Consider the following 24,565-nt stretch of genomic DNA (forward strand, 5'->3'; position numbering starts at 1 on the left):
GTTCTAGTCGGACTATACCTTGGATTAAGAATGCTTTGCCTCAAATGATCACCCACTTTCTATGAAATAATTTGAGATGTGGCTTTGTGTAAAGGATATGAGACTTTTCTGTATAGCCATTGCATGTGACACATTTATGGACAGTTGGCAATGGAGAGAGAAAAGGGCAGCTTGATCAGTCATGAGAAGATGGAAATGATTCACTAGTTGTCAACTTGTTAGATATTTCAGCTGTTTGCAATTTAATATCCTTCTTTTACCTTTTTTTAATGAATGCAGATGTGGAGCAGCAGTATGCTAGCATGCTACACCAACTCCATAGTATTTGTAATGTAAAATTATGACCCTCAAACTATGACGAATTTGAATAATCTGTAACAAAAATTAAACACACAAACTGGAAGTCCAGTCCTAATGGTCAGCCTGCAGTTGTAGCTAAAGAGATGCTCTTCAGCATTTCAAGTTGGTTAAAGATCATGCCTGTGTGTCCCATTGTCTGTTTGTTGAGCTGAGGTCCTGCTTGCAGGCTTCTATGGACATCTGGTTGGCTATCATGAGAACAAGATGTTGGACTAGATTGGCCTTTGGCCTGTCCCAGCAGCAAGACTGCTTTTCTTTGTCACTGAAGATCTGGAATTTCTCCTCAACCGGAAAGCAACAGGGCATGCATAAACTTGCATAATGCTGGGATGTTACTATAAAAAAGGAGTGCAGGACTGTCTTCCAGAGACCTTAGGGACTTCTTCGCTCCTGCAGCTATCCCAGTATCTGAAGATGCTGCGAGGACCTGGATTCCTTGCATCTCCACGCAAGCCCTGGTACATAGCAACTGCCCATACAGAGCACAAAAGGCGAGAAAGTGCCGTTCGCTGAGCCTCAGCATAAATTACTTAAAAGGAAGCTCCACAGAAATCTAGGTAACTTAGCTTAGGCTTAGGTTGAGAGCTGACAAATTTGGTGGACTTGAACTTCTATATACCTTTCAAAACATTCCAACTCTTCATGAGAGCTAAAAACAAAGAAGATAAACTGAAATGTTTTAGTACCCTTTAAGGCTGCACAGAAGTTGTACAGGAGCTATGTTTTTCTTACCAATCTTATACTGATTGTATTTATCACAAGCAGACTTGTGATAAAATCTGGTGCAAAATTGCAGCAGCAACTTTTTGGTTTTGAGCACCCACTGCTTGCAAAGTTGTGGCTGCAGTATTACAGCAGTTCCTGCCTCCCACACTACACTGCCCGTGTAGGTGGAGCACTGCTAAAATACACAAAAACATTCCTGAATGTAATATATGACTCTGTCCTTAAAATTTGACAGAAAACAGGATACACAAAACCCAACCGTAAAACGTCTTCTACAAGCAAATAAGTGCTTAAGATGAGATGCCGCCATTGTGCTTTGGCAGATACAGCAGGAGAACTCATCCACTTGACTCATAATCATCCTTATGGAGTAGATTTTTAAAAAAGATTTAAATATGGACAGCTGCTTTATAGAAGCTTGTGTTGGCACCAGTTGATTCCCGTTTTCCCGACTCCAGAGCCCTTGAAAAGAATACAGGAGCAGACACCATAGCAGTAGAAATAATTTAATTGCCAAACAGACGGTTCAAGTGAATTGGAACAAAGGAGAGGACAGCCAACGCTGCTTTTCAGAGGCTTGCTCTGCATTAAACAGCAGTCATCTTCTGCCAATATTTCCACAGTCAGTTAAGAGAGAGAAACAGCTGACAAAATGCAGACTCAGCAAAAACCAAGGAATCTAAATACAGGAAACAGTTAATGTTCTTCTGCCCTTCAAGGGATCCTATCCTATTGTTTTATCACATCCATCTTCAAAGGGACAGCTTAAGGCCAAAGCCTGTTGCCTTTTGACTCTGCCCTCCAGGAGTTTAACTTGAACAGTAACAAGGGTCCAATTACCCAGCCAACTTTCAGCACACATGCTCCAAGGTCAGCATAAAGGGTTGTAAGTTTAAATAGCCACCCCTTCCCTTTTGAGCAAACAGGTTCTTCTTCAAAAACTGATTGTATCTCCTTAGTTACAGCAATCACACCCTCCTGAAACAAGCTCTTGAGTGAGGCTGCTGGAAAACCGAATAAATTTTTTTCTTTAATAAAACCTTGTGTGTCTGCAGTTTACTGGCTCTGGTAAGAGGCAGCCCAGTTATGGACCGTTCTTTACTACACTGCAGTACAAGCAATGGAAAACAGCCAAGTGTTTTAAAAGGGAACCGTGCAAGTGATTTATCTTTCCACATCAACAAATTTTCAACCCGATGAAGGAGTGAACCCCAGCAACTGTTCTATGGGTTTGTACCGCCATTCGTCTGCCTCCAGCTCTTCAACTAAACCAGCAAGTTTTTCCATCCGAGCAACTTGCTGATCTGCAACAGAAAATTTGACTGTGGTTAGCAATAAACTTTCAATTAAGCTTTTCAAATGAAACACATTAACAGCCATGAATGGTATCTTGCCGCAGACAATTCTTTCATTGGTTACAGAAAAGTTCTCTCCCCCCCCCCCCACTTCAGCAAGTTGGTTTCAATCTGCAACAAAATTTAAGTCTTGATTTTATTTATATATGTATTCTAGACGTACATTCACCTGTGCCTGGAAAAAGCAGGATGAAAGGTAAGTGTGAATAAGCCCCCCTTCCTTTAGCTGTGGGAGACTCAATTCCCCAGGGGGTGCAGGAAAACTCTTAATGTCTTCAAAGAGGAAAACCCTTTTACACTACTGAGCTACAGATTACAATTACAATAGCTTTCAATAAAGGTAAAGAAAGGTTGTTTATATAACCAGAATCTACTCCCAGGAAAAAGACACCAGTAGAACTGCTTTTGCACAGTAAACATGAAGATCTGAAAGGGAATCTGACTTCAGAACAGTCATCTAACTTTTAGTCCACTTGGATTGATTATGGCAACTGAAGGATTCTTGTCCAATCTGCTGGGCCACAGAATATGGCTGGAACAGTACATTATCTAGTTTCGTACACAAAAAGTTAATCTAACCAGATAACACTTTGAAGATTTTGCACAGAACTGCAGTACAAAAATATATATATGTATCTGATAGAGATCTCTTGCATCTTGATGGCACTTCAGAAATACCAACTGATCTCCAATATACCATGTGAGCCAGGAAGGAGGAGAGGAGGTCATATTGAAACCAACTGACCTGTGGGGCAGAGAGTGTTTTTTTTAACAGCAGAATTGCATCTCACAAGACTACCTAGTATGAATGCAGCATTCATACTACTCCTCTTATGCATACAACGCAGGACTAAGTAACAGAGGTTTCAATAACTAGACTGCATAAATAAATATTGCTTTTGCAATTCTATTATCTGAGATAACATTGTGTCAACAGGTTCACAAGAGATCAACTAGATTAAGATATTTTTTTTAAAAAAACACTTGCAGATAGGGCGCCTTCTAACTCTACAATTCTATGATTCTATGATTATGGAACTTTTACTACAGATATATCCATTGGCGATTCTTATATAAGTTGGAGAGTACTTACCATGTTTCACTTGCTTTAATGTGGATGCAACCTGGTAGCTGAAAACGGATTCACATAGGAATCTCTCTGAGCCATCTGTAAATAGAAGGTGAAGATAATTTAGTCTATGTGGGTGGCGCTGTGGTCTGAACCATTGAGTCTCTTGGGCTTGATGATCGGAAGGTCGGTGGTTTGAATCCCCGCAACCGGGTGAGCTCCTGTTGCTCGGTCCCTGCTCCTGCCAACCTAGCAGCTCGAAAGCACGTCAAAGTGCAAGTAGATGGATAGGTACTACTCCAGCAGAAAGGTAAACTCTGTTTCTGTGCGCTGCTCTGGTTCACCAGAAGCGGCTTAATCATGCTGGCCACATGACCTGGAAAAACTGTCTGCAGACAAAACACCAGTTCTCTCGGCCTGGAAAGCGAGATGAGATGAGCGCCGCAACCCCAGAGTCGTCTGCAACTGGATTTAACGGTCAGGGGTCCCTTTACGTTTTTTATGCCTCCCTATGTCCATCTAACGGTGCCACTGGAAACAACAACCATTTCTTTTTGGACCAAGGATTCAAGCCAACCTGGGTTTGGACTCATGGAGTACTGAGACAGAAAATGGTTTTTGGTTTTGTTATCATTAATAGAAAAAAGGGGGCGGGGAGTGACAATTAAACAACCACCTGCAAGACTTCACAGGAACCCTGCCTGATACCATCTCCAGGGAACGCTGGGGAAATCTCCTGCCTGAAACCGTGGAAAGCCACTGCCAGGCAATTCCACCAGAGATAAGGAATCTATGGCCCTTCAGATGTTCTTGGGCTCTGGATCCCATTAGCGCCAGCCACCACAGCTGGGTCAGGGATGTTGGGAGTCCAGCAGCAACTGGATGACCACTTTTCCCGGACAATACTGAGCGAAATTGACCACAGGCCTAATTTTATATGAAGGAATTATGACCTTGGCCAGTCTATTTTCAACCCCCTTCCCAATTATCCCTAGCACATAATTTGCTCCTTTCACTATCACAGAACCCTGCAGTGATGCTCCCAGTAGCAAGGCTACCCATGTGAAAAAAAAAGAATTAGCTCCTTAAGTGGTATCTGGACTGAAAAACAGATCAACGGAAGCAGACACCTCCTCCTAACATCTATGGAATTGAAGTGCAGAAAACCTGTTCTTGACTAGCCTGTGTTACTATTGTTCTTTCTTTCTTTCTTTCTTTCTTTCTTTCTTTCTTTCTTTCTTTCTTTCTTTCAAAAAGGCAAATGAACTCCAATTCAATTGCCTTAAAATACAAAGACGACGACTTTCACCCTTCAAAGAAAACAATTCTTCGATTTTCTAGAAGTGTCACAAAGATAGTGGGATTTCAGTTAAGATTCAATAGCTCTTCAAAGCAGCGACAAGACGGAGCACCATGTCAGTGCCCAAAAGCAACTGTAGGTGATTCTCAACACAAGGCTTTAGGGAGGTGTGTGGGGGGGGGGGGGGAGCCTATTCTCCCCAGGAATTGCTAATCTCAGGAGACTATAGGTGACTCATCCATAATGGCAACACACACCTTGCCTACCTGAGAGCAATGGAAAAGAATAGGACAATACATGTTTTAGCATCTCAAGGTGCAATGTTAGCAGTGAATGGAGCTGGCAACTCATGCTCACATTGCAGAATGTTAATCAATATGAGCACGGGTACTTGTCAAGTACAGGCAATCCAACATCGAAAATAGGCCACTGTGCAAATCCCTGGGACAAAACCCCTAAGATGTACCATGGCCACATCACTCATTGAAGAGAGTGCATTAGCACCTCCCACCTTATGGGAACAATCTTCAGAGAGTAGTTAGCACTGGATTTCTCTAACTTGGAATTGCACAAGACAGCCAGCTTCCCTGCTCAGAAAGAAAATCCACTCATCCCAGCAAACAGGGTTAGGAATGGGTTGTCAGTCATACAGAAGAGAGAAGAGGAGACACCATTTTGACTCCCCATGACCGTCATGTAGACTTCAGAGATTCTACTATAGAGTTTCAAGGGAGGAAAATGTATGAAACATGCCTTTGATTGTTTGGTGGGGGCAGGAGGGGAAATGACTGCACTCTATATATACTGAAGGCAGTATAGAGTTATGACAGAATGGAGCTAGCGGAGCAAATGGCTATAAAGCATATCACTAAAAATTATGGTTGGAGAGAAGAAGAAAGATTTCAGCTACCAGAAGTGTGAACTTTTGCACACAGTTTCCTCAGGAAGAGACTTCTTCCCTGTGGAAAGGGACAGGTGTTTGGGAAGGGGTGGAGCAAGTGAGATTAGGTTTGCCAGACATAGGAGGTTCCCTAAGCCCATCTTAAACAGTGGTAGCTACAAAGAATCATAGATTAGAGTTGGAAGGCACTGCGAGGGTCGACTAGTCCAATCCCTGCAATGCCCCACATGAGGCTTGAATTCACAACCCTGAGATTCAGAGACTCATGCTATTAGGCAAGGGTTCCAGATGAAGTTGGACGATTTTGGAAACTAAAACTGAAATCAGTTACTGCACACTGTGCACTTTTAGTGTACATTTTGAAATTAACATGCATCTGCAACCTGCACTTACAGGGACTTTGGACATAAATAAAACAGTATTGTGCTTCGCTTGTGCCCAACTACAGTTCGGAATATTTTGCCTCACCATAGACATTTGTGTTTTCTCCCCTCTTCCTTGGAGGCACCCACAACTAGAACAAAGCAGGGATGTGTGGTACTCTGCCCCAAATAATTTACTGATGGGGGTACAGCTACTGGAAGGGTTTTTGCTTCATACTGGTGACCGGCTCAAACAGAGCAGTCAAGGCTTGGAGGAAATTTACACTTAGACAACACTGGTCAGTGACTGTGTGTGTAGACTGCTTCCGTAGGAGCCACCTCTGCACTCTTGGTTCTGTGGGCACTCACTGGCCTTATACACCTGGCTCACCCCCGCCCTGCAATTGCGGGATCTGAGAAATAATTTAGTACAGGGATTAATTACCTTAGTCTAACTCATGCAAGGGCTGGTTGTTTTAACTGGAGGAACTTCAGGTCTGTTTTGAATCCTATACATCTCTTTATTCTGCTGACGATTACCCGAAGAGTTTGCCTTGTAGTTTCATGAATACTTGCAAAGCATGCAAAGGAGTTTCTGAGGCTTTATATTTAACATGCTACCAACATAGCCCCATCTGATGTGTCTGAATAGGATGAGAGAAGGTATTTGCTTTTCTCAAAGAAGACTGCAAGCAGAGGGCCTGAGGAAGCAACCAATTGCAGGAGGTACCTGCAGAGGTCCGGGAGGGCCTTGGAATAAAGGGCCTGGTCACAACATAGCATGCACAACAGTTGTCTGGTGGAGGAAAGGAAGGTTGTTCCGCGGGGCAGCCTTCTATTATGCTCTATACCTTGGAGAGGCAGAGCCAAGCTACACCTCCCACATTTGATTTTGCAGATGTATTTTGGTGGGTTACATCCTTCCCCATACACTGGTACCTTGGGTTTCAGACACTTCAGGTTACAGACTCCGCTAACCCAGAAATAATACCTCAGGTATAACTTTGCTTCAGGATGAGAACAGAAATTGCGCGGTGGCGGGAGCTCCCCTTAGCTAAAGTGGTACCTCAGGTTAAGAACCTCAGGTTTCAGGTTAAGAATGAACCTCCAGAACAAATTAAGTTCTTAACCTGAGGTACCACTGTAGTGTGAGAATTGTAAGTGAAAGTGAAATATCCAAAATATTGTTCTAAGAGATGACATGCTCTCACATACAGCTGACCTCCAGCACACAGCCCAAAGGAACTCAGCAACACCATATTATGGTCGGTGTCTGAGATGAGATAGATGATGCACTTAAGGCTGCAAAATGCACAGTCCGGCCATAAGGACAAAAAGCCCTTTGAAGGACAAACATCTTGCTTCTGCCAGACTGTACTTCTATAACTCATCTGAGTAAAGTTGCACAGGCATTAAAGTTTAGTGATGTATTATTAGCCAACTAGGTCATTGCTGACCACAGTCCAAGCACAGTTAGGCACCTTTAAGTCTAATTGTTTTTGTGGGACCAGAACGTGCTTAAGTTCTGCTGGATCACACCCACTATCTTTTATTTGTCCTGTCATTTCTAATACAGTGGTACCTCGGTTTACGAACTCAATCCATTCCGGAAGTCCATTCTTAAACCAAAGTGCTCTTAAACCAAGGTGTGCTTTTCCTATGCAAGTGTGGCACTCAAAATGGAAGTGCACCCCTGGAGTACGTTCGGATTCCAAAAAAAGTTCGCTAACCAGAACACCTTCTTCCGGTTTTGAAGTGTTTGTGTTCCAAATAGTTTGTGAACTAGGCTGTTTGTAGACCGAGGTACCACTGTATAGAAGTTGAAAGGTGTCAGTTAAGTGCAACTGGCAAAGGCAGTACATGTTACCAGGCCAAAAAAAAGCATTTTAACTCGTTAAGCCAAGAGAACCACTTGGCTGGAAAAAAATAAATCAGTTTTAGTCAATCTTCTAAGATTCCTTTTCTTCTTTGAACATATTGCTTCCTGAACACTACAAACCATTTTGCAATCTATGGCATTTATGTTCGTGCAGAATGATCTGTAATGAAACTCTCTTAAAAGCTAGATTTCTCCAGATAGGAAACAACGTGGAATTTTCCACATAATGTCCAGCAGCCGCAATCTGTAATCCTCCAGCCAGAACTGAACAGAAAATTATACTTTTCAAAGAAGTAAAATTTATTATTTTAAAACTGGACATATATACTAACTTGAAGGAGACATGAGACGTTTGATGCAATATGCAGCCGCCATGGCTCAGAGGTACGTCACTGACAAAGGCAGACAAATGATGTTTATGTGTTGGAGCCTATAAACTTCTGAAGAGGTTTAGAGTCAGGGTCCAAAGAACTGGGTAGCTAGTTCTGCTTTTCTAAAGGAGTGCTCTCAACTTGTGCATCCCAAACAGCAGTTTTCCCAGTGGTTTCCAGAAACGAAGGGGAGTAGGGTGGCCAGGTGAAAAAAGATGATCGGGGCCCTGCATCTTTAATATTTAATATTGCATAGAAGAGAGAATTGCAGCTGGTGTAGCCAAGCTGAAAATGTCCTCCTTTGTGCAATTACTAAAGGTGCAGGAGCCTCTTTTTCCCCTGACTACCCTGCTGCAGGTTCTGCCTCCCATAAGCTTACACCACACATAATAATAATAATAATAATAATAATCATCATCATCATCATCATCACAATACATTTATTGTCATTGTACAACCTGTGTACAATAAAATTAAATGAGCCCCCCCCCCCAACACACTGAGGAGCACAGACACGGTCACTGATAAACAGCAAGTACTTCGCTCTTTGGTACTGCTAGCCAATACAATGCCTTCTTCCTCACAGGATCAGTTCCAGGGCACATCAAGCAGAACACACAGTAACCAGAGAGATAATTCCGATGCAACTTCCTGCATGGGGTGAATATTATCTCCATAAGTGCATCTTCTCCCGAAACTGGTGAACCTCAAAACAGTGCTATCAGCAGCAAGCCTACAAATGGGAAAGATGGTGCCTGCAAAAAATCGAACAGTACCTCTGTGGCCAACACCCTCTTTAAACTACTCACTCAACAACTCCTAATGAGCACCTAGCTGCAGCTTCTACCCATTATTTAAAGCTATTTATGCCCCACCCTTCAAAGAAACTTTCCCAGGGCAGCTATAAAAGAGCAAAACAAAAGAGAGAGAGAGAAATTATATATAACAAAAGCAATGAAAATATATGCAATAAAAGCAACAGCAATAAAATCGAAATGAGCAGATGGCTCATTTGGAAGATCTGAAAGATGTTTTCCTGGTACCAAAATGATACTGCACTAGAGGCCAGGCAAGCTTCCTTAAATATTCCACTGGACCACTGATCAAGGAGGTGGAGCCCCCAAAACTCAGTGCTCTCCTGTCTCTCCCACCCCTAGATAACAACGGTGTGATAATAAACCAAGCAATGTTGTTGCTACGTGGTGGAGCCAAAATGATCAACCTTTTTTAAAAAAGGTGATAGAACAGACTGTGGAAACTATCAAGGCATCTCTTTATTAGCTGCGGCCAGCAAAATTCCTGCAAGGATCTTAGTAAACCGTCTCCTAACTATATCTGAGGCTACCCTTCCTCAGTCTCAAAATGGGTTTCGACCTTATAGTGGACACAATTTTCACTCCTCAACAGCTTCAAGAAAAATGCAGAGAGCAAAATCAACCGCTGTATATGGCGTTTATTGACCTGACTAAAGCCTTCAACACTAAATTCTAATGGCCTGTGGACTGTCCTTCTGAAAACTGGCTGCCCAGATAAATTTCTGAACATCCTTCAGCTCCTCCATGATAATACGACAGCAACAATCACAGGTAACAGTGGTTCTCAAAGTGAACCATTCACAGTGGGATCAGGTATTAAACAGGATTGTATTATCGCCCCAACTCTATTTATTATTTTCATTGCCATGATCCTATACATTGTCAAAGGGAAACTCCTCACTGGGGTAAAAATCATATATTGAACAGCAGTTCTCCCAGTGGTTTCCAGAAGCAAAGGGGAGTAGGGTGGCCAGGTGAAAAAAGATAACCGGGGCCCTGCATCTTTAATATTTAATACTGCATAGAAGAGAGAATTGCAGCTGGTGTAGCCAAGCTGAAAATGTCCTCCTTTGTGCAATTACTAAAGGTGCAGCAGCCCTGCCCTCTTTCCCCCCCAACTACCCTGCTGCTGATGGAAAGCTCTTTAACTTGAGTCGGCTGACAGCAAAGAGTACAGTTACTATAACTTCCATCACAGAGCTTCAATATGCTGATGACAACGTGCTGTGTGCACACTCAGAGGGTGACCTCCAAACCATCCTAAATAGCTTCACAGAAGTTTACAAAATGCTTGGCCTATTGCTCAACATCCAAAAAACCAAAGTGCTGCACCAACAAGCTCAAAACAACCCCTCTGCAGCGCCACAAATCCAACTCAATGGTGCAATGTCGGAAAATGTTGATCACTTCTCCTACCTGAGCAGTTGTCTTTCCACAAGGGCCGACACTGACGCTGAAATCCAGCATTGCCTGAGCTCTGCAAGTGCAACTTTCTCCTGACTGAAGTGCAGAGTGTTTGAGGACCGGGACATTCGCAGGGAATACTTGTTTACAAAGCTACTGTACTACCAACCTTACTGTATGCTTGTGAAACATGGACCACTTATAAACGTCATCTCCAACTCCTTGAAAGATTCCATCAATGGTGTCTCCGAAAATTTTTACACATCACCTGGGAAGACAGGCAAACTAATGCCAGTGTTTTGGAAGAAGCGAAGATCACCAGTGTCAAAGCAATGATTCCTCAACATCAACTTTGTTGGACTGGTGATGTTGTTCGGATGCCTGATTATCAACTTCCAAAGCAACTACTCTATTCCAAACTTAAAAATGGAAAGCGTAATGCTGATGGTCAACAAAAGAGGTTTAAAGACTCTCTCAAGGCAAATCTAAGAAAAATGTAGTATAAATACTGACAACTGGGAAACACTGGTCTATGAGCGCTCCAGTTGGAGGACAGCCTTCACCAAAGGTCTCACGGTGTCTAATTCAGGACGAAAGGGAGAAATGTGCTAAGAAGAAAGTACATTTGGCAAACCCTCACCATGATCAACTCCCACCCAGAAACCTACATCCCCACTGTGGAAGGATGTGTGAATCCAGAATTGGCCTCCACAGCCACTTACGGACTCACCGTTAAGACTGTGTTAATTGAAGACAATCTTACTTGGCCAAGAGTGATCACCAAAGGAGGAGCAGAGAAAATCAGTCAGGAGGCCTGCTGGAGAAATAACCAGCAGATGCCGGCAATGATCCAAGTAAACATGCGGATCATTGTCTTAGGACCCTACTGTCTGGGCCCGTCACTCTGATTAGTGGAACAGTGACTTCAATTCTCCTAAGAATCCATAAGCAGGGATTCCACATGCGATCCCTTGTATGGGCTTGCTGTTGCAATTCAAGCGAGGCGTCTTCCTTCTCTGTCCATTTCCCTCACAAAATTGGATCTTTTGTGGGCTGCAGGTGGCTATATCTGGATTCCCAGGGGATTATAACTTCTGTTTGGGTGCATGGAGGAGCCCTGGAACTTGTGACTGAAGGTGTCAATTGCTGTCTCCCTAACCTGTGAACCATGGAGTCCTCCGTGTACAAGGAAGGCACTGCAGGCTCTTTCAAGCAGCTTGTTTGAGCAGAGTGGGTGGGGGCGTCTACTATGTTCCATGGTATAAGCGTGCTAACGCTGCCAGGTTAGATGACTGCAATGCGTTATACATGGGGCTGCCTCTGAAGATGGTTCGGAAACTTCAGCTGGTGCAGAATTCAGTGCCCAGGTTGCTCGCCAGGGCAAGATGCTTTGAGCATATTACACCAATCCTGGTCCAACTGCACTGGCTGCCAATTAAGTTTCCGGGCCCAATTCAAAGTGCTGGTTTTGACCTATAAAGCCTTAAATGGCTCAGGACTGCAATACCTCAAGGACTGCCTCTCCCCATATGAACTGACCCAGACCCTGTGATTGTTTTATTTTATTTAATATCATCCATCTGATCATCATCTAAAGTCCTTCTTCGTTTGCCTCTTCCACGAGAGGTCCGGAAGGTGGCAACACAAGAATGGTCCTTTTCTGTGGTGGCTCCCTGTTTGTGAATGTTCTCCCCCTGGGAGGCTCACCTGGCTCCTTTGTTACATATCCTTAGGCACCAGGCAAAAGCATGCCTTTCGTCCCAGCCCTTTGGCTAATTAAACAATAAATGGCCTTTTAAACTGTGTGTTGGGTGTAGGTCTGCAAATAGTTGATTATTTCAACCAAATGCCTGATGGAAAGGTAGAAAACACTACTGAGAGACAAACATTGAATCTTTGATTGGGGGGGGGATGATAAGATACTCTGATCCATGTGAATGATCACAAGGCTAGAAATGCATATTAAAATTCATGAAAGATGATGCATAACACTATGGTTCTTTTGGCATTTCACCAACTTGCAGCCAATCTTACTGTATGCTCTTTGAAGAATCAAAGTTCAGTTTCTGGTCTAGTATCCCCTCAGAAAGGTATATTACAATCTGAGATCCTTGCTTTAGGGCATGATGAGGCCGTAGTAAGAAACCTGTGGCCCTTCGAATGCTGTTGGACTCCCATCAGCCTCAGCCAGCATGGTCAATGGTCAGGGATGAGGAGAGTTGTAGTCCATCAACATCTGGAGGGCCAGAAGCTCCACGTCTTTGCTCAACAGGCTGCCAGACTTGACAAATGGCAAGAACTGGCCCACTCAAAGAAGAAAGCCCTGTAAGCAATTATAGGCAAGGCTGATTTATCGTTATGCTATCAGAAAAATATTATTAAGTTATCAGAAATCTCTCCTCCAGCTATGATAATCTTTACTGTTTTTAGTCATGAGACAAGGCAGGGGGTGGTGGAGGCAATTGCTTTGGAGATATTAAGCGTTCCTAACTGTGGTGGAGCCATACATTCCCCCTCCTCATATGAGCAATCCATTTAGTATAAGTCTCACCAACTATCACCCCCTCCCCACACTTTTCCAGTACTATTTGCAACAAAGTGGGGGAAGGATAAGGGGTGATTTTCAGTGTAAGAAGTTTTTTTTTAAAAAAAAACTTCTCTTAAATATATGTGGCAGCTGAGGAGTCTTATTTCTTCTTTTGGGAACAAAAAGCCTCACCAGACATTCTCTCCTGGGCACATGCCCAGTAACACAAAAATACTTCAATATTTTAATTGGTTCTAGAGGCTCATTAAGTTTGAGGACAAGCATTTAATCTTAATTAATCCAACAGTTTGGCATACAGATGCTAATATGTATACATATTAATTAGGGTTGTGACACAGTATATAATTAGTGCAACACGGCAAGTATTCATGCAAAGTGATGGCATGATCTACAGAGTACAATGCTCTTCCCTCCCCACACCAAACTCTGCATATAAAACTCTAATGAAAAGCAACTACCTCTCAAGAAAGGAAACAGCAACTATACCCACCCATCCTGCCATGTTTTATAAAGGAAGAGTTCCATCCCAACTTTGTTGTTTTTTAAAAAAATAAATGCCTACCATTCTTGGATGGAGAAGCTACACTATGTGATGGCAAGTGCTTCCAACGCTATTTTTTTTGGCGACGAGCAAGTCCCCATACTTATGCCTTGTGTTGTTTCAATATGTTAGTTTTTAGCCTTGAAATGCCTATGGGGAAAAGATTCATTCTTTCAGCAAAAAGACCTAGGAAACTGCCACCAATTGCAAACCTTAAGGACACATCAGATTCAAGTCCCACAGCTGAACGGTGCATCCTATTCCTGATATTGGTAAGACTTGTGAGCCACCTGTTATAGGGAAGACAGCTTGTAAAAGCAGACCATGCCATACCCAGATATGGCAATTGGATAAATAAGCATATAATTTGTTCTTGCTATGCGTGAGAGTAATTGTACAATTCAGTTCCATTCCTACTCCTAAAACGTAAATGTAAGGAGGATCCATCCTTTCTTGCTGTCATACTGTTAACTGTCCTGAGCTGTTCGGGGGAAATGGCCAACTCTATCCTAATAAATATAATCTATACTGAAACTTTGCATATACTAGCAATCTATTGCTTTCAAGGATTAAGAGACATACAGGTAAGTATAAAGCTACCTAGAATTCAATATCTTGCTCCAGCAGCAGAACCCAGGGCAGCTTTATTCTGACTGATACGTATTTGCATTGCTAAGCAGTAGCTACTGCCTCAGATCTTAATGAACAGGCCACCATCCATCAAGCCTGAACAATTGTACTGACAGCATAGCATACTGGCCAAGAAATCTAAGCCACTGAAATAAAGCCTGAGTTTCAGTCAAAAGACAAAGTGCCCTTACAAGAGTCTAAAGACTACTTGGGACTCTGTAAAGGCGGGGGAATGAAATGCTTTTGCGTCTTCCTGCTTGAACTCAAGGTTTAAGCAGGGAGAAGATGGGTAAGTGTAAGCAAGAGGAGGAGAAAAATCCAAGAACTGCCAAGGCAAAATAGGAACATATGGGGAGAGTGCTGATGCTCTCCAGTCCAGCTTGTAGGCTTCCTCTAAGGTATCTGGTTGGCCACTGTAAGAATAGGAAGCTGGACTAAATGGGCCTTTGACCAGATTCAGCTGTGCTCTTATGATGTCCTTAAGTGTGTCTGGAGATCTATTACTGATAGGATTGCCAGATGCTAACCTAAAAACTTTGCTTGTCTGTTTAAGTGCTTGGAGATGCTGCAGCCTCTGACTTTACCTCTTTGGCTTATCTTGCCTGCTGCAGAGCACAACCAGTCCTGTTTGATGAAGAAGGCAGGACAGAAAGATGGGTCAAGCATTAACTGAGTAGAAGGTGCTGTGGTTGCATGCTCTCCTTTATGAGCCCAGAGGCTCTGAGACAGGCAGTCTCCTGGCTAATACCGGGCAGCTCCTAAGTATCCAAACGGGCTCTATAATTATCTGCAGCGAATCCTGAAACAAGGGTGCAAATCATACATCGCCGACATTCCAAAGCCCAATAGATCAGATCAGCAATGCAACATCAGCAGAGTGGTGCCTGGAATCAATGCAGCTTACTGGGCGAACAACTCCATCCAACTATGCATGCTGAACAGATGCAAAGGGATAACAAAAGTAGCACAAGCTCCACTAGAATGCACACGGCACAGGGCAATCCTGAGCAGCTTTACTCAGAAGTAAAGTCCCCCCAGGTTTATTGGGGCTCACTCCCTGGAAAGCAGCTTAAGTTGAGAGCCCGTATGCCACACACAAAACTGTTTTACCACTACTATCTCCTGGCTCTTAAGCACTCTCGCCTGCACCAAGAGAAAACCACTTTACTGTAAAGACCTACAGAAGCCCCTGCTGCACAGGCACAAGGGTGAAAGTTTATGTGATGTTTAGCAGTGCCCTTTTTTTTGCCTTGACACAAAAGGAGGAGATATGCAGAGCAGTTACCTTCTAACATTTCGCCAGCTCCTTTGGGGTACGTAAAGAGAGCTTTTCTTGGTGTAGCAAGGTCTGAGACGCTGAACCCAGACCCAGTTACGGAACTTCCGCTAACTCCACCAGCCGAAGACGATGACGAAGAGGCAGCCATTTTGCTCAAGCTGAACCTAAAGGCAAGAGAAAGGAAGACATGAAAACCAAGTGCTTGAAGTGTATGTACCATCTTGATTGCTTTCTTCTTGTGCTGTTGTTTACATTATGTGAGGCTATCAGTGGAGGGAGTGTAGCAGCACACTGCTGAGTTAACTGGGGGGGAAACAGCATTTTGTTCACACATAAGGTAATTAGGGAATATATTCAAATTAATGGGGGACTTGGCTTGAGGTAATGTTCTGTTTGTCTTAGCAAGGGAACAGTGTAGCTCAAGTGGCCACTCTAGTACCAGCTTCTGGTCAAAAGGTTTAGCCCTGCTTCCTAGGCTAGAAGGAAGGTCAACGTATTTATTCCAGACCCATGTCTCAAATTAAATTGCAAACCCACAAAATCTAGGTGCCTGTGATTATGAGAACAGTGACAGAAAAACCAATTTCAGAGACTGCCATCCCAACCTAAAACAAATCTTCTTAAACATATCTGAAGAAGTGTGCATGCGCATGAAAGCTTATACCCAGAACAAACTTAGTTGGTCTCTATGGTGCTACTGGACTATTTTTTTTTTAAATTTCAACTGCGTCAGACCAACACGGCTATCTACCTGAATCTAGAATCATGGAAGGCACCACACTGAGCTACAGGAAATGGAAATCCATTGGTATCTGAAGAAGTGTGTATGCACATGAAAGCTTTTACCCAGAACAAACTTAGTTGGTCTCTAAGGTGCTACTGGACTATTTAGTATTATTTTATTTCTTCTTAAACCATTATCGATGGGGCCTGCTTCTAAGTCTGTGTATTTAGGATTGCAAGCTGAGAAAACAGATCACACAATCACAAATATAGCTGTGTGCCTTTGAGCTAGAATTGGCAACTTTTTAATTCCCCCACCAGACCATACTATTGAAACACATCAAGATTCAAAGGGAGCGCAGTGTAAATCCGCCTCCCACAATTTAGCTAGTTTACATAACTCAATAGATCAAAGCTGGAGGCTGTGCTACACATCTTCTGTGACCCAGCACAAAGTCTGAGCTAAGACAGCAATATGATTTGAAAAGGATTAACTTGCTGAAAGCTTAATTTATACTAATTATACTCAACATACTTAATGCCGATTGTTAAATATAAATGATAACAGAGAGGCATGGCAGCTTACATATCAGCTGCATGAATTCACACTATTTCAGACACCACAGAGACCTTTGTACCAGGAAAGGTTTTAACCAAAGTTATGTCCCTGGTAGCCAGATTCCATGTAGCTTAGGTAGTGATGCAAATTCCTTCCAATCTGATGGGACACCATGCCGACAGAAATGATTATTCTCCGCAGTGCAGGCTGTGGCCTAACATCCCAAGGATGAGACACTGAGAACAGGTTAAAGCATCATTCATTCAAATAAATAGTAGTTTTATTGAAGTGCTGCAGGGCTTTAAAACCCAGACAGTTCTCATCAAGTCAGGTACTCAGAGCAAAACATGATTGCATGTTCCACACCATCCACCTCCACCCAGCAACTCTGAGTGACCCACATACTGTGGCTCCAGGGAGAAGTGCAACTGCTGGGCCTCTCGACAGAAGATGTGGGCAAGCCTGCCATCAAAGAAAATGCTGGACATGTTGCAGTGTGCTTGGCACTATGTACACTTAACCAAAGGCTGGCAAGGAAAAAATGGCTCAATTATATGTGTGTGTGTGTGTGTGTGAGAGAGAGAGAGAGAGAGAGAGAGAGAGAGAGAGAATGGGATTGCAGCAGAATTTTAAAAATCAAAATAGATTTGTCTTACAAACACTGTCAAGTAGGAAAATATGCAGCTGGGTATTCTGCTTTTCTTTTTCTAAAAAAAAAAAAAGAGAGAGTCTACAGAAATCAAACAGTTTAACCTTGGGACCCAGGTTTCTTTAAACCCATTAGGAATTAAGAGGTAGAAGATGAATATATAAAACTTGAATCTGCATCTGTAGGACAAACAAACAAAAGCTACAGGTGCTCTTGTTCTCAGGAATGCATAAGAATATTTGGACCACAAGCAGCCACAGCACCATCCCCAACTTTCAAGTCTTGACTCTTCTTCACCTTTTGCCACAATATGTATCTGTACCCTACTACTCCATTTGCTCGCAACATGTTTGCTCTTAGAAACAAAATGCAATACAAGCTTTCACCACTGGGTGGCAGCCAGAATGCAGAAACCCAAACTTTGGAGTTCTGTGGCACCTCAAAGGCCAAGGTCAATGTCATGCATTTCATTATATTATTTGCATTTATTTATTGAATAAAATGCATACACTGCTCGAATGTAGGGAAAAACCTCAAAGCAGTTTACAAAGCCCAGAGACGTTTCCATGAATCTCCCGGGGTCCAGGACGCATTAGGTTCACATGCTCTTAACTTCACTGTTAGAAGATTAGGTGCTCCTAGACAGGAACTTGGTATTGTGATCACGAACAGATTGAAATCATTATAAAAGGTCACAAATAATGAGCTTTAACGTGCAAAACACTCCTGAGCCAAGTGCTCACAGCTTCTCCAGCCACTTGGGTGTGTTTTGCAGGCAAAAAGCTGTGCATTATATAGGTGTGTGCCATTTTTTAGAGATGCCATGCACATTTATTTCACATTCCAGATACCAGTTCTCAAGTGCAGAAAGTAACAAAAGAATTGGCCCTAAGATGCCACAGGATTCTTTTCACTATCAGAGGCTAACAAAGATGGGTAATGTTCTGAATTGGTTACCAAACACCTTGTGGAATCAGATAGCAGGAAGAGGAACTGGATATGACAAGTTAAATGCCATGCAGTGGACTTCTCCCACTGCTTCTTTCCTTTTGGGTCATCCACCTATTCAAGGACAGAAGCAATGATAAGGACACCATTTCACCGCCAGAATGAATATTATTAGAATATGCAAAAGGAAAACCAGAAAAGAGCCATTTTTACTTATAATGGGGAAAGCCTAGTCAACACAAACTCTTCATACAGCTTAGAAATACAGCAAGTGTAAAACCCAATCTAAGCACTGCTTGTGAATAAATGAAACATTTTTTCAGCCCCCTCCCCCTAACAAAAACACCCTTAGATCTACAATGCCACCTCCTCACATTTCCTGCATTAACATGGGCTGGAGAGGCCTTAAAGCTGTTTCAATTACCTTCCCCAGTTGAAGTCCTTATTGTTATATAAAATATTTTAAAAGTAAGATACAAAACCTTTAGGTTGTTTTGTGGAGCCGGCTATCTTACAATATTAACTACTCCCACAACCTAAAGAAAATGCTCTTTTAAGCTGTTAATATAGATGATTAAAAAAAAAAACCCTTACAACACACAACACAGTTAAAGCAATTGCTGTCTGTTTAGTCACTGAATACCTACTGTTTTTATTATCCATTCCAGATCTACCACAATTATGTACAGCATCTTCCTTCCTCTTTTATGAGCCATGCAGCCCATTTCACATTTGTAAATCGCCATACTCCAATGACTACCTGATCAATGGCTCAGTATGGTACCCAAGCATTTGCTGGAGGAAATACATCTTCCAAAAGCTGGCCACAGTTGGAGCAGTAAATTAACACAATCAAGGATGGCTTTTTGTGAGCTTGTATTTCCTTGTGTTGTCCTAGCTAGTATAAGCCAACAAAGCTATCAATTCTGAGGTACACAAGAGTCACTGGATGGCCTATAAGCCAGACAGGGGTATTATAGCCTTCTTATTAAAAGACTTCAGTGTCTTCTCTGCAACAGGATAGAGAATACTGGGAAAACCGGTTCACTGATTTTGAAATAAACAAAGGAAAGAAATCTAGTAAAACTAGAATCTCTCTAAGTAGTTAAGCATGAAGATTCAAGTAGCTGTCCTTTGGTCTGTAAAAGTAGGCTCTCTCTCTCTGAAAGGTCCTGGGCATTTCAAGTATTCCTTTGCTGCTATGCGAACCCATCAACATACCCCAAACTTATTTCTATCCCATATGGTCACAGACATGGGTTAATAACCTGAAATGTGCTTGCATCAATTAAGTTCCAGTTAGAATCACAGCTACTGCAGATTCAAAAAAGGCACTTTTGGGGGGTCTTTATGAAAGCAAGTTCAAAAAGAGTAGCAATGTAGTGTTAGTCTGTTGTGACAAAAGAAAAACCACACACCTCAAGGTGTTTTGCAACACCTTAAAGACTAACGAATGTTTGTGACACAAACCATGCAAACCTATGCACATCTGCTAGAAAGCAATTCCAATTTAAATCAGCAGGACTTACTTCCAATTAATGATGCACAGAATTGTACTGTTAATCTCCTTACCTCTGTAAGGCAACAAGTGGCTTCATGCAATTTGTGGTCGGAGAAATCCCACAAAATACAAGAGGATATGTAATATAATAATGTAATGAAGGCATGCACAGCAAGTCCTGAACTTGGGGTGGAAACTCAGTTCATGGGCGCCACTGCCACACTCTGAGCAAACAAAGGAACTGCAGGGAAACCAACCAGGAAGCCACAAGTGCACCAAAGTGAATCATGCGGCACTTCACAACCTATAAAAATGCCCCAGTCAGACTTGCTGTCTCACCTAAGCCACTAGAAGACGCTTGCTGTTGCTCTCTGCCCTTCAAGCAAACATGGTCAGAAGGAAATCAAATAATCTAGAGCAGAGAGACATTAGAACTGGAACAAATGCAAAAGAATCAATAGGTTAAAAATACATGTGACATTGTACATGACTTTAGCCTTGTGTGGGGGTGAATGGGGTGTTAGGGGAGGGGTAATACCTCTGGTGGGGGACACAATGTGCTCCTGCTAGGGCAGTATGTCCTCCTTTGGTCCCCGCCCTGCACTCAGCTCTCATCTGTGGCTCCTAGAAGCTGTCAGCATGCGACAGCAGCCACACCCCCATCTAGCTCTTCCTCACATTGACTATATTTTAAAAAACCAACCAGCCATGTAAGGGCTAAAAACATGAACAATGTTGCATCTAGTTTGGCCCTTTGAGTGATATCTCATTGCTTATATGAGATATGAAATAAACGGCTGTAACAGGAGGCATTTCCCAGAAACAGAACCAACACTGGAATAGTTGGAGGGGTGTGTCCCCACAAATATCTTGCTAAAGTTCTCAGACTGCCAGCTACCTTCATACTGTACCTCTTCAGTCTTTGAGCAAACCTCCTCATAGCCTCAACGGGGGCTTCAGTGTCCACCAGAGATGTCTGAAGCTAGTAGGGCCGGCCATCAGTGTTTCCCCATATCACTGAGCCAGGCATAGATATACAGGCACCTTTGTGGGGTCACAATTGGGAGAGGACCACTCATCATGCTACGTAGTTGTAGGCCAGTGAGCAAGCCCTATTACTAGGTTGATTCATTCCATGTATAGTAACTACTTTCTGTTAGTGGATGTAGGTAGCAAATAGCCTCACAAATTTTGAGATAGGTGTCGGCAGGTTTAAAGAACAGATTTAAAGACACAAACCTAACCAATTTCTGCATCCTATTGTTAAAAAAAGAGATTGCTTCTCCCGCCCCAGCCCCACAGCACACTTTCCCCTTACTTTGCAGCCAAGGGCTCAAAACCCCTGGAAGAGATCAACTATGGCTTGGCTTACATTTTATCAAACTATGACCCAGAGGGGCCACACAGGTTTGTGGGCTCAGGGAGAGGACCCTACAGCCACTCTGCTCATCCCTGGTCTTCGGTTACAGCTTGTGGTTCATGACAAGAGACCTTAAACATGAGCCCCAGTCTGGATGTGAGCAAAATGGCTTTCCAAGAGCCCATACACCTGTTTCCTCTAAGCCATAGTTTGGCACAAAATGATGTGCAAATCAGGTCAGTGTAATGAAATAAGGAGGGAGGGTACCATCTAAAAGAGGCAAGAAGGGTGAAGGTTATGCAGAACCGAAATCAGTATGTTTAAATTGTGTCCTGACATGGAACGGCAGGACATTTTGCAGAGAACTTTTCATTCAACGTTAGTGGCTACCGTGGGGAAAGAAGTTTTCAGATAGTGAAATAAGAATCACTTTAGCTCTGTTTAGGTGTCCAGCTGTACAAACTATGTAGAGGTCACTAGGCCACCCCCAACACACCTGCATGCACCAGCCCCACACTCTCCACTCCCAACCATGCCACATTCAGCACAAAAGTCTGAAGGCAGATCCTAAGCATATTCAACTTAACATACTTAAAAACCTCTTCACAATCAGGAATTCTGATAACACAGGTTATGATCACAAGGAGGCTGCATTCAACTCAACCTGCATTCAGTGGCAGGGGTGGGTGCTAATGCAGACGGGTGGATGGGTTGAGTTTGCACCCCCATGCATTCAGCTGAATAGAACTTTTCTGAACACACTTTCCTTGTCACCTGATTACGTGCATGGATGTTGCTAAGGGGGAGAGCAGCTGCCCCCCTGAAATCAAGCAAATCAATAAAAATACTTAACTAACTGAGGCTCTGCCCTCTAATATAAAGCCTGCCCCCCAACATAAATCCTGGGCTGGCTATGCCCAGGATGACATGTGCTATACTGAGACCACAAGGTCAACAAGTGCTGTACTATTGGAGTGACCCAACCAACTGAATTCTTGTGCCTTCAAGAATGACTTCCATTGAAACTCATTGGGGAATTCAACATCTTATTAAAAGCCCTCTACATTTTTGAGTACCATCTTGAGGGTTTTCTTTTCAACCATGCACTGACACACTTGCACTGAAACAGTTTCCAGGTGCCCCCGTAGACATGATAAGCTACCAAAAGACAGTCATGCAGCTACCTTTAGGCTGCAGTGGTATCTCTGCTGGTTTGCAAGAAAAAAGCCACCCACTTGCACAAGCACTTATTACATATGGACAAACAGGGGTTCACTTCTTGACATGACAGATACAAGCACAGACATTCTGTTTAGCTATTTCGTTTAACTATCTGTTCTGTATAGAATGTGACCTTCACAGAACTATTGCAAGAATAAATCAATATCTATGTACATCCTTTGGTTTGCCTGGCTGATCCCAGTCCCAGTGAATTCTTTTTACTCTCAGTTGGGCTAGCTTCCCAGTTGCCTTGTCGCTGTTGTTTGCAATGATAATTACCTCCTATCATGAGGGCAATAAAGCAGGATACTATATTTACTATATTCTGGGTCACTGCAAGTGTCAACTGTAAGCCACTAATATATTTTATATTTGAATATAAAATGCTGGAAGGTGAGGAGAGGGAGGTGATGGAACCACGGCCAGCTGTGTAGCAAGTGTTTCTGCTATGCTTTAAGCAGCCTTTTCCCCTTTATTTTCCAAAGATCTACAAACTTGGTCCTGTGCATTGACTTCAAGAACGTAAAATTAGCCCAACTTTTTATACACGCCTTTTTAACGTCTGCCTGCTCCGAGGATTTGGCAACCTAACAATTCGAGCAGCAGGATCCTATGCGTGCCTGCTCAGAAGGAAACCCTCGCTGTGTTCTTAACTGCGACGCGACTAAGGCCCACTAAGCTCGGAGGACCGTTTCCCCAAGTAAACTTGAACGGAAAACAGGGGTGGCAGCATGTCCAGAAAGCAATATGGGAACGGCGGAACTCACCGCGACGTTACACCCCGCCGACTTGACTTTCAAATGCCCAGTGCGCTTGCGCCGTGGCGGGCAACCGAATCGAAACACGCATGCGCGCAGCCACCCCGCCAATGTGAGGTAGATACCAGGCCGAACAACCGCGGCCTTTTGTTACTCGCCCGTTGGCCTCCCGGTGACCAGCCACGGCCGCTTTAGTGCGCCCCACGGCACCCCTGGTAAGTAACGCGGCAGAGTCTCCCCTCCTTATCTCGTCCTTACCTCGCTTACCCTCAGCCGCTCTCAACTTCACTTACGAGAGCCGTACCGCGATGACGTCGGCGAGGAAGACGTGCGCGCGCCTGGGAGGCTGGCGGCCACGAGCACGCCCTGAATACGTACAACGTTGCTTGAGGAGGCGGGGGCTCTTCCTCCTCCTCCTCCTCCCTCCGGCCGTTGGGTGCCATGGCAACAAGAGAAGGGCCAGCGAGAGCGCTGAAGCCTCGAGGGCAGGCTGCAGCCCCCCAGAAGTTTATGAAATTAAAGGGGAGGGAAATACGGAGATATTATTTGATGCCAACTTAAAAAAAAAAGTTCGTTGTTTAGCATTGAGATGCAGGTTAAAAAACAAACTAGTATTCGAGACATTAACCCATTTCAGCACCTGCCACTTATGCCCAAGAGGCTGAAACTCAACCAGTAAAGCTTCCCACTTTGTCAGGATTCCTTGATGGGGGAAAAGCTCGACCAGTTGCATTTGGGTCTGTCACGTCACAGCAAGAGCTCTTCAAGGGGGAAAAAAAGGCAACACTGCCTAGCAAAAGTGATAACGTTTTCCGACCTACTAATATATATATATATATATAGAGAGAGAGAGAGAGAGAGAGAGAGAGAGAGTGTACTACAACGCCTCACTAAGTATGGGGGATGGATCATCTGGCCAGATTTTGATTCTTGGTACTGCTGCCCTTGTGAATTTATGTATATATGGGTTTATAATTGTATTTGATTTATATCAATGTTCCTTGCCCCTATATCACATGGTGGTGGGTGCCTTAAAAATATTTTAAACAAATCTCCCCAAGACATTTGCACATGGTATGACAGAATGGTGGCAAATTGCTCTGTCACTTGGCACAGAAGTGAAGAACGCAAGATCAGGAAACACTGTCAAGTTGATTTGTTCAGAACAGTGGTTCCCAACCTTTTTTTTGACCATGCCCCACATAAGCATCTCTAAAATCCTGATCCCTACCCCCTGTGACATATAATTATTATTATTCAAAAAGTAAGCTGTTCGCATGGAGGAAGCCTAAAAAGCCATTCACTG

General features: G+C 43.2%; 2 protein-coding genes across 9 annotated transcripts in view; one reads left to right on the plus strand and one right to left on the minus strand.

The window, feature by feature from the left end:
- Nucleotides 1-1,576: 1,576 nt before the first annotated feature.
- ANAPC16 (anaphase promoting complex subunit 16) lies at nt 1,577-23,655 on the minus strand. 4 transcript variants are annotated; one of them, XM_083441486.1, is made up of 4 exons: nt 23,564-23,655; nt 15,547-15,704; nt 3,535-3,609; nt 1,577-2,390 (listed from the first exon to the last, which is right to left on the minus strand). In XM_083441486.1, exons 2-4 carry the CDS (start codon nt 15,686-15,688, stop codon nt 2,275-2,277), a joined length of 333 nt encoding a protein of 110 aa, XP_083297612.1. In that variant the 5' UTR covers nt 15,689-15,704; nt 23,564-23,655; the 3' UTR covers nt 1,577-2,274. The 4 variants fall into 4 exon arrangements, with proteins under 4 accessions (XP_083297612.1, XP_083297611.1, XP_083297613.1 ...); XM_083441485.1 differs by having other exon boundaries at nt 23,518-23,636; XM_083441487.1 differs by lacking the exon at nt 23,564-23,655 and adding an exon at nt 23,269-23,316.
- Nucleotides 23,323-24,565, plus strand: part of ASCC1 (activating signal cointegrator 1 complex subunit 1) — a 49,328-nt gene continuing 48,085 nt past the window's right edge. For 2 of the 5 annotated variants that reach the window (XM_083441436.1, XM_083441434.1), the window contains exon 1: nt 23,323-23,474. Coding sequence is in view for 1 of the 5 variants with exons in the window: in XM_083441433.1 (XP_083297559.1) it covers nt 24,156-24,192 (37 nt within the window). In the remaining 4 variants the exon portion in view is untranslated. Of the gene's footprint in view, nt 23,475-23,695; nt 24,207-24,565 lie in introns of those variants that run through there. The other 3 variants (XM_083441437.1, XM_083441433.1, XM_083441435.1) reach the window with 2 other exon arrangements.

The sequence above is a fragment of the Podarcis tiliguerta genome (assembly GCF_965153285.1).
Source record: "Podarcis tiliguerta genome assembly, chromosome: 5".
In the NCBI taxonomy this organism is placed as follows: domain Eukaryota; kingdom Metazoa; phylum Chordata; class Lepidosauria; order Squamata; family Lacertidae; genus Podarcis; species Podarcis tiliguerta.

Bases quoted from the DNA above. Each gene is read 5' to 3' on its own strand.
- ANAPC16 (XM_083441484.1), bottom strand. From the start codon at position 20,860: ATGAGGAGGTTTGCTCAAAGACTGAAGAG. The intron at 15,705-20,831 runs GTACAGTATGAA...TCTTGCCTTTAG, and splicing joins TTTGCTCAAAGACTGAAGAG to GTTCAGCTTGAGCAAAATGG. The intron at 3,610-15,546 runs GTAACTGCTCTG...TTCTATTTACAG, and splicing joins AGCTGGCGAAATGTTAGAAG to ATGGCTCAGAGAGATTCCTA.